This window comes from Poecilia latipinna, unplaced genomic scaffold, assembly GCF_001443285.1.
Source record: "Poecilia latipinna isolate Pla-1442-1.1 unplaced genomic scaffold, P_latipinna-1.0 Scaffold3360, whole genome shotgun sequence".
Lineage (NCBI taxonomy): Eukaryota > Metazoa > Chordata > Actinopteri > Cyprinodontiformes > Poeciliidae > Poecilia > Poecilia latipinna.
In genome coordinates this window covers 1-9509 of record NW_015115976.1, presented here as the reverse complement: position 1 = coordinate 9509, position 9509 = coordinate 1, and the positions used below count along the sequence as shown (strand labels likewise).

Genomic DNA, 9509 nt, shown 5'->3' with positions numbered 1-9509 from the left:
TAGTTGTCTCTAGTTGTCTCAAGTAGTCCCTGGTTGTCTCAAGTTGTCCCTGGTTGTCTCTAGTTGTCTCAAGTTGTCCCTGGTTGTCTCTAGTTGTCCATAATTGTCTGTAGTTGTCCATAATTGTCTCTAGTTGTCCCTGGTTGTCTCTAGTTGTCGCTAGTTGTCCCTGGTTGTCTCTAGTTGTCCGTAATTGTCTGTAGTTGTCCCTGGTTTCTCTAGTTGTCCATAATTGTCTCAAGTTGTCCATAATTGTCTCAAGTTGTCCCTGGTTGTCTCAAGGTGCCCCTGGTTGTCTCTAGTTGTCTCAAGTTGTGTCTAGTTGTCTCAAGTTGTGTCTAGTTGTCTCTAGTTGTCTCAAGTAGTCCCTGGTTGTCTCAAGTTGTCCCTGGTTGTCTCTAGTTGTCTCAAGTTGTCCCTGGTTGTCTCTAGTTGTCCATAATTGTCTGTAGTTGTCCATAATTGTCTCTAGTTGTCCCTGGTTGTCTCTAGTTGTCCCTGGTGGTTCCTGGTTGCCCCATTTGATTTTCCATTCGGTTTCTTGACGTTGTTCTGTTTCTTCTGTTTCTTGTTCAGTCAGTGACTCGCCGTGGCCCAACATCAGCCAGACTGGAGCCGACTGGAGGACCTGCAGTCCAGAACCGGTACCATTTGTTCTTCTGACCCAGACTGTTGCCTCCGTCTGACCGGAAACCAGACCAGACACACATCAGTTCCCTAAGCTCTAGAAAAGCACTGTTCCTCTAAACCCCGCCCCGGTGGTGATGTCATGGCTTTGTCAGCTTCTGATAGGTTTATTCTCACTCTGCTTCAGCGAGGAAGAAGCTGGTCCTGCAGATGTCCAGAGGGACAAAACCTTCGTCTGTGGAGACATGTCCTGTCTCCTGGACGCTAGGATGCCTGGGACCACCATCCCTACTGTATCACATGGTGGTGGTGGCAGCATCATGCTGTGGGGCTGTGTTGTTAGACAGTTGGGTCCAAATGGGTTTTCTGGTCTGCAGAACTGGAAGGTTCTGTGAGGAAGAACAGTTACAGTCCTGACCCCATTCCAGTGGTTCTCTGAGGAGGAATGGACTTGATCATGGTGGTAAAGGTTAAAGGTCAACTCTCATGAAATGGTTGAAAAGTTCTGAAGATCCAGAACTTTTCTGGATCCAGAACCAGCTTGGTGAACTGGACCTGAACCTAGAAGTTCAGTCCGGTTTCATGTCAGACGGGGAGTATGTAAACATCTGGTCTCAGCTGGTTGATGCATGTAGTGGTTGCTATGGAGACGCCAGTGAGTCGAGTTCTGGTCCTCCCAGCAGCTGCGACCCTCCGGCTACGGGACGTACCCCAGCGCCGCCCATCAGGCCGCCGCCCATCACTGCAGCTCCCTGCCGCGCTCGGCGCCCGGGACGCTGGGCTGGCCACGCCCCCCCGCCGCCACCGGTTCCTCATCTTCATCGCCGCAGCGCGTCCCCAACCAGAACCCAGGTACCGCCTAGAGAGACACACAGGAAATACTTTGAAATACTAGAATTCTCATATCTACACTTGTGGCCTATAGATAATAATACTTCGGGATGTAGTTGTGATTGTTTTCACAGGGAATACAAATGGAATGTTGATTTCTACTAAATATTTTCATGCTTTCATTGTTTTCTATGGATTTCAGAGTATTTAAAATTAAAAGGAAAAATTAACAACAAACAGAATATGAGAAAAACAAATATGTTGAGAAGTTTCTACTGTAGAGGTGTGTGTTGCAGCGGTTACGAATGAAGCCTCTGACTGAAGAAGAGGATTCTTAGGGTTCTATTGCAGAACCTGGTTCTGATGGGAGGAGAGATTGGACTGGATTCTCTGGTACCGGCCCAGTCTACCTTCTACATGTTTAGCTAACAGCTAGTGTCTAGCTAAAAGCTACTGTTTCTCTAACAGCTGTACTTTAATTGACAGCTAGCATTTGCCCAGCAGCTAATATTTAGCTAAGAGCTAGTATTTCACTAAAAGTTAGCATTTGGCTAACAGACACTGCTTAGATAAGAGCTAGTGTTTAGCTAACAGTTAGCTAGTTGTCATGTATTGGCAGCTGGTTCTGGTTCTGTGTCCAGGTTCTGCGCCATCCTCCCCGCTGTCCCTCCAGTCGGAGCGGACTGACCCCCCTCCTGCGGTGGCGGTGCGTCCCTACGTCCCGGAGCAGCCGTCCAGGCCGCAGTCCCCCAGGAAGGGCCCCGCCACCATGAACAGCAGCTCCATCTACAGCATGTACCTGCATCAGCCACAGGCCAAGAACCCGGGCCCCCTTGGGAACCGGGCCGCCGTCAGGGCAGGTCGGAACCGCCTTGATGCCGCCGCAGGTCCGATCGGGCCGACCACCCATCCCACCGTCTGCTCTGTCTCCACAGTCTACGGGAAGCCTGTGGTCCCGTCCTCGTCCCCCGCTCTGCAGGACGAAGCCAGAGATAGCGCTGTCCTTCCTCCGCCCGGCGTGGACGGCTTCCCTCGTCCCCTCAGTCCCACCAAGCTGACGCCAGTCGGTGGGTTCCCAGCTCCGTCTGCTCCACTCACACAGGACCTAATAACTGCCATGGTGATAGGACCGGTCAGACTGACTGGCCGTTCTGGTTGTTAACTGGGCCTTTATCAGGAAACCAGAGCTTATACTGGTCTGCTGTCTCCTCAGCCCACTCGCAGCTGTGGTACCAGAATGACGCCGACCTGGAGGTTCTGCGGCGCCGTCTCAGCAACGCTCCACGGCCCCTGAAGAAGCGGAGCTCCATCACTGAACCTGAGGGCCCCCAGGGGCCCAACATCCAGAAGCTGCTGTACCAGCGGTATGTTCAGCGTCTCGGTGGAAACTACCATCCAGCGGTGGCCCCACGTCAGCTAATGTGCCAATAGAGGAGCTAATTGTTAGCTTAGAGCTAATTACTCTGCTTTTTTAACATCTGTGCTGAAGTTAGGGTTAGAATCTTCACAGGATATTTAGCTTCTACTAAGTAGAGTGTTTGTATAATGCTGTAGCGTTAGCAAAGCTAGCGTTGCATAGCTAGCTTTAGTAGAACTAGCATTAGCAGAGCTACTTTTGACAGAGCTAGTTTTAGCAGAGCTAGCTTTAGCAGAGCTAGTGTTAGCGTCTCCAGCATGCGTTGCCCACCGCTGGGATTGGTCCACTTGCTGCAGATTGGGGGTGATGAAGGTGTTTTGTGGTGCAGGTTCAACACGCTGGCTGGAGGCATGGAGGGCGGTTCTGGTAGGACTCGGTTGAGGTTCTGTTGAGGTTCCGGACTCGGTCATTCCAGGGGCTCAGAGACGTTCTCCTCTGTTCCAGCAAACCCTTTCTACCAGCCAGACGGGCTCCTGGGGGACGTGGACGCCGTCCATTCAGCCAACGGGAGCCTGGAACCGGGAGACAAGGTAGTGCACAGAGAGGTCAAAGGTCAGGACCTGAGTTCAGAGTCCTGCTGCTCCTCTTCACCCTCCGTTACCATGGAAACACCCAAAGAGACAGAAAGCACCACCATCCTGCCTCCCTCAACCCAACCCGGCTCGCCTCCAGAGCCACAGAGGTCCGAGGTCCAGAACCAGAACCAGGGAGGCGCTGGCTCCACCCACAGCTCACCTCCAGCACCTGCTGCTCTGCCTTCAGGACCAAAGGTCCATATTGACCCAGACTCCCTCAGGTGCTGCCACCTTGTTACCATGGTCACCAGGTTGCTTGTGTCCGCAGGCGAAGCGGACCAACTTGAAGAAGCCGTCGTCGGAGCGAACGGGTCATGGCCTGAGGGTCAAGTTCAACCCCCTGGCTCTGCTGCTGGACGCCTCGCTGGAGGGAGAGTTCGACCTGGTCCAGAGGGTCATCTATGAGGTACCGCCTGGTTCCACCCAGAGGTTCCTCTGGTTCCTTTGGTTCCAATCCAAACAATTTGCAGGTCTTCTTGCAGGCCATCCTGACCTCTGACCTCTGACCCTAGCCTCTGGCTCTTGCAGGTGGAGAACCCCAGCATGCCCAACGACGAAGGTATCACTCCTCTTCACAACGCCGTGTGCGCCGGTCATCACCACATCGTCAAGTTCCTGTTGGACTTTGGAGTGAACGTGAACGCGGCCGATAGCGACGGATGGTCAGTTCCTCCTCTGTCCTCCAGACCGCCATCTTGGGGTCATCACATTGTCTCTAGGGGCTGTCAGAGGTTATCAGGGGTCATCTTATCATCTCCTCCTGCATCTCGTGCAGGACTCCGCTGCACTGCGCCGCTTCCTGCAACAGTGTCCACCTCTGTAAGATGCTGGTGGAATCAGGAGCCGCCATCTTCGCCACCACCATCAGTGATGTGGAGACGGCGGCTGACAAGTGTGAGGAGATGGAGGAGGGCTACAGCCAGTGTTCCCAGTTCCTCTATGGTGGGTGGAGCTGGAGCCGACCAGGTACCGGTGCCGCACCCGGACTCACCTGACCGTCCGCTTCGTCCTCCCCAGGCGTCCAGGAGAAGCTGGGCATCATGAACAAGGGGGCGGCGTACGCACTGTGGGACTACACCGCACGGCGGGACGACGAGCTATCCTTCAGCGAGGGTAACGCCGTCACCGTGCTTCGTCGCCATGACGACACCGAGACGGACTGGTGGTGGGCCAGGCTGGACGACCGCGAGGGATACGTGGCGAGGAACCTGCTGGGGGTGAGACAGCCTTTCTCGCTGATGATGAGTCAGAGGTCAGAGTATCTCCTGGCCTCCTCAGGATCATCCTGTAGTAACGTGTTGACCTCTCTGCAGCTGTACCCACGGATCAAACCCAGACAGAGGTCGCTGGCGTGAAGCCCGGCTCCATGAGGAAGAGGAGGGTGTAGGGTTGGTTCTGAGAGGAAACGGCAAAGCAGATGTTGACCTTCAGCAGCTGAAGGATGGAAACATCTGCCCACTAATGGCTCTTTCTGTCTGTGGGGGGGTTGGCCTCTGAGGTCCTCGTGGGTCAGAAAAAGCGATGAAGAGCAGTGGAAGGTGACCCAGGGTGTGTCAGGTCGGTTGAAGGTCATCTGAAGGTTGGTTGGCCTCTGACCTTCAGGCTGCTGATGGATCAGTATCAGAGGAAGGAAACAGGAAGTGAAGATGACACTTTAATGAAGCGGTCCATGTCTCCAAAGGTTCCCCTGAACTCCAACTGTTCATAAGAGGTTCCGGGTCACATTCAGACCGGGTCAGAACATTGGGTCCGAGTCATTCTAGGCTTCAGAACCTTCTCTGCTGCTTGTTTTCATGTTTCATTCTCCTTAATGTTGCTTTATTTAGCCAAGCTTTGCTTTTCTCATTAGAGTCAGTTCTGTCGCTGTGGAGACTCTGCTGCCATCTAGTGGACAGTTTTTCTGAGGGCTGGATCAGCGGCTCCACCTGCTGGACTGGATGTGCCTGAATTTTATGTCCACGTTAATATTTTTATTTCACAAGCATTTTGTTTCCAGTAGCTGGTTTATGACCTGTTGAGCTGCATTATTAAAGTCAAATAAAACATTAATAATTGTGTTTAAACCTCTCACTGATTCTCAGACTTCCAAGCTTTGCTTCAGTGTTTTCTGGTTCTCCAACCTCTTTCAGAAACATTCTGGAAAATGATCCAATATTTATGTCAACACAGCGAGAGAGTTAGAAAACTCACACTACGGTCAGAAACGGTTAAAACGATTACTGGACAAACTTCTCTTTATCGCTTTAAATATGAAACGTAAACCAAATTAACATTTCTGTTCATCTGGTTCTGACCAAAAAATAGAGAAAAGGATTACACTTCCTATGAAATATTTTGCATTTTGAAGCAAAACTTTTCATCCAGGTGTTAAAATTTTTCCAGACAATCATGAGGAGAGTGACACACACACACACACACACACACATCTGTCTTTGCATGAAACACTCCTTAATTTGAGATGTGTGTGCGCGCGCGCAAGAGGAAGAACGTAATAATCTGCGGACTTGAGACGTCATAAAAGCTCAGCCATCCGCTCTGGGCTCACCTGTCAGTTGCACCTCAGCAGGTAAGTTTGGATCATTTAAAACTCACTCATTACTACAGGAATCATTTCTGTAGAACTCTTTACTCTGGTTCTGAAAGCCAAAATAATCGCTTTTATTCATTTGAAGCCTTTAAATCCCGAGAAGTTTCCAGTAAGCACACGAAACCTTCAAAATAAAATCACGGCGAATCTAGGATTTTAATCTAGATTTTTACTTTTTTATTATTATTCGTGGCAATAATGTTTATCATAAGTTGACAAAAAGCAAGCGGATAAACATACTTTTAAGTAAAATAATATATGTATAAAGACATTTTCCTTAATTTGGAAGTCAAACGGAAGTGCTATATTAATTCGGTTACGTGTTTAGCATGCAGCTATTTCTATATTCAACTTTTTTGTCATGTTTCCTCCTGTTAACAGCCTTATTTTCTAACCATCCTATTACATATTGAACGCTCGTTTATTGCTACTCTTCACCAAACGTAAGTTCACATTTATTGTAATCGCTTGTTTCATAACAGGAAGCTATATACTAGTTGTGCATAAATCGTGCATATAATGAATATTTTATAGTATTAATGAACACTTTGTGTTCTAACTTGCTGTTTATTTGGTCAGTTTTAGATAGAGTTGTTCTTGTCCAGGTCTTAGATGGATGTCCCTCTCAAGATGGCGAACACGCTAACTATTTCGCCATCTTGGAAGGGGAGATATCACTGCGGTAAAGCTAGGTACCTCTTTGACGAGCCGGCCCGCACACGATAGTAATGTGCGCGACAGCTCAACACGTTACGGCGCTCCCGTTTACGTGCAGCTTTCAAAATAAAAGCGCTCATCCGGTTCATATTTGATCTGATTCTACTGCAAGTAGATTTCCAGGGGTTTCAGGTTTAGACATTGTATTCTTGCAGTTGCAAAAGGAAAGTATGTATCTGAAAAAATTGGCTCCTTTAAAATTGGGGGGCTGGAAGGGGTGTCCCTCTGTCACCCAGAAGTGAGAGAAGTCACTGGAAACTGAGTTTTTCAACAATGTGTATGTCAACTTTTGAAAAATAAAAATCAAAACGTGTTCTTTTGATCAGCTCTCATTTTGAAATGCACATCAGCTCCATAGGCCATTTACTGGGTGTCTTCTGGAAGAGTCAATCACACTGCAGCGAGAGAAGTCACTGGTAACGCATCGTTTAACTTCACCATTTTTGAGGTTTCATATATATGGTTTACAGTATTTTTGTTTCACACAATATATTTGAATTTATTTTCAGTTACATAATTTCCTTTTGCAACTGCATAAATAAAAAGTCTAAACGTGAAGCCGCTTTTAATTTACTTGCAGTAGATCAAACATGAACCGGATGTGTGCTTTTACTTTGAAAGGAACTCGTAAATGAGGGTACCGTAACGTCTTGTACCGTCGCGCACGTGAAAATCAAGTGCGGGCTGGCTTTACTGTCATGTTCGAAGAGGCAGCTAGCTTTACCTCCAAACAGTTTTGACCAAAAAGCAGAAATCACCGGTGATTTCTGCTTTTTGGTCAAAATTGTTTTATTCAGAAATGTAGTTTATGTAAAATGTTAGACATGATGATGGTCTAACATGAAACGGTAACCATCTGTGAAATGAGGATTACTCATCAGGAGCCTCTCATATGAAGGCTATGTACAGAAACGCGTCGTATGTTTTTCAGTCCAGATGTATGAATAATGCAGGAAGTGTGGGAATATGCTCTGCCTCTTATGGGCCCCTGTTGACCGATGAACCTTTCTAGTTCTGAGGCCGCTTGGTGACCCCTAGAGGGGTCAGGGTCACACCCTGGGGTCTGGAGGAGCCTGTAGGCCCTAACTGGGTTATGCAGAATCTAAACATTATTTTCATCTCAGACTCATCTTGCGCACCATGCCGCAACATTTCCACGTGAACACACCGCTGCTGGAGAGCGTCAGCATGTCCAAGATGGCGGGTACCGCCGTGTACCTGAAGATGGAGAACTGCCAGCCCTCTGGCTCCTTTAAGATCCGCGGCGTAGGACACCTCTGCCAGCAGGTGGGGGCGCCGTCACTCTGTCTGGATCCGCTGTGCCTGTCTGCTGCTGACGCTCCGTGTGTTGTTGCAGCTCGCTAGCCGCTCCAAGGGAGTCGTGTGTTCTTCAGGTAACCTCTGACCTGTGACCAAGCCTCGTCATGCTAATGGGCGTCATGGTAACGCCCGTCTCCACAGGTGGGAACGCTGGGATGGCCGCAGCCTACGTGGCCCGGAAGATGGGGCTGCCGGCGACCGTGGTGGTGCCGTCCTCCACCCCCCCGCTGGTGGTCCGCAGGCTGCAGGAGCAGGGCGCCGCCGTCAAGGTCGCCGGGAAGGTCAGAGCCGTCCTGAGTCAGGTCCCCTGGGTTCTGACCGAGGACGTAGTTTCCTTCCAGTCCGTCTCTCCCAGACGCACGTCAGGTGGCACCCATCCAGCTGTTCCCCTGACCTCTGACCCCTGGATGCTTGTTGTCTCTAACCGTCAGGTTTGGGACGACGCCAACGCTGAAGCTCTGAGGCTGGCGGAGACGGAGCAGCTGACCTTCGTTCCTCCGTTTGATCACCCCCTGCTGTGGTAGGTACCCCTTGGCCCCTGACCTCTGACCCCTCCACAGACCCAGCATGTCCCCCATCTGTCCAGGGAGGGTCACGCCTCGGTGGTGGCGGAGGCGGCAGCCGCCCTGGGCCCCGGGGCCCGGCCCGGCGCCGTGCTGCTGTCGGTGGGGGGCGGGGGCCTGCTGTGCGGCGTCGTCCGCGGCCTGAAGGACGCCGGCTGGGCGGACGTGCCAGTTATCGCTATGGAAACGGTGGGGGCCGACTGCTTCAACGCTGCCATCAAAGCGGGGGAGCTGGTGACTCTGGATGACATCACCAGGTTGGTCCAGCTCTGATCCCATTGGCTGCTTCTGATTGGTTGTCACGGCCTACTCGGTCGCCATGACAACATACAAATAAGCTTAAAAGTTTATCTGAAATTTCTGCAAAGATTTTAGTTTTTTCCTGGTCCAGCAGAACCAGCAGTCTGAATTATTATTTCCTGCTTCAGTAAAAGAAAAATGAAGCAGCAAACAGAACCGTTACTTTAAGAAACGGGACTCCTTCACACTCATGTCTCTGTGTCCCTCTGTGTCCCCTGCTGTCTCTGCCTCCGTCCCCAGCGAGGCCAAGTGTCTGGGTGCGAAGACGGTCTGCCGCAGAGCCTTTGAGCTGAGCCAGAGCGGCGAGGCGACCATCATCTCTGAGCTGGTGACGGACCAGGAGGCGCTGAGGGCCGTCCAGATGTTCCTGGGTCAGTGACTTCCTGCCGCACACACCTGGCTCCGGTTCCGGTTCTCTGAAGGACTTGTGCTGGTTTTGTGTTCCAGATGAGGAGCGGGTTCTGGTGGAGATGGCGTGTGGAGCAGCGCTGGCTGCCATCTACAGCGGTCTGATCCCCAGACTGCAGGCCCAAGGCAGGCGGCCGCCGCATTTATTATTATTGTTGTTAATA

At 50.8% G+C, this 9509-nt stretch overlaps 2 protein-coding genes across 2 annotated transcripts in view; both read left to right on the top strand.

Annotated features, from left to right (window-relative positions):
• LOC106940787 (apoptosis-stimulating of p53 protein 1-like) overlaps positions 1 to 5520 on the top strand; it is a 36763-nt gene extending 31243 nt beyond the window's left edge. Inside the window, exons 15-26 of the mRNA XM_015023613.1 lie at positions 577 to 644; positions 1308 to 1479; positions 2100 to 2318; positions 2394 to 2525; positions 2672 to 2822; positions 3204 to 3241; positions 3320 to 3645; positions 3719 to 3856; positions 3979 to 4112; positions 4226 to 4392; positions 4468 to 4667; positions 4764 to 5520. Of these exons, the coding sequence (XP_014879099.1) occupies positions 577 to 644; positions 1308 to 1479; positions 2100 to 2318; positions 2394 to 2525; positions 2672 to 2822; positions 3204 to 3241; positions 3320 to 3645; positions 3719 to 3856; positions 3979 to 4112; positions 4226 to 4392; positions 4468 to 4667; positions 4764 to 4805 (1787 nt within the window). The 3' untranslated portion in view covers positions 4806 to 5520. The remainder of the gene's footprint in view (positions 1 to 576; positions 645 to 1307; positions 1480 to 2099; positions 2319 to 2393; positions 2526 to 2671; positions 2823 to 3203; positions 3242 to 3319; positions 3646 to 3718; positions 3857 to 3978; positions 4113 to 4225; positions 4393 to 4467; positions 4668 to 4763) is intronic.
• A 400-nt stretch (positions 5521 to 5920) lies between these two features.
• On the top strand, positions 5921 to 9503 carry sdsl (serine dehydratase-like; the record flags this gene model as incomplete). Its single annotated transcript, XM_015023612.1, has 8 exons — positions 5921 to 6016; positions 7879 to 8041; positions 8112 to 8148; positions 8216 to 8355; positions 8506 to 8594; positions 8661 to 8894; positions 9178 to 9308; positions 9385 to 9503. Coding segments are annotated over exons 2-8 (897 nt in total), but the record flags the coding sequence as incomplete, so codon positions are not given.
• Positions 9504 to 9509: the final 6 nt, after the last annotated feature.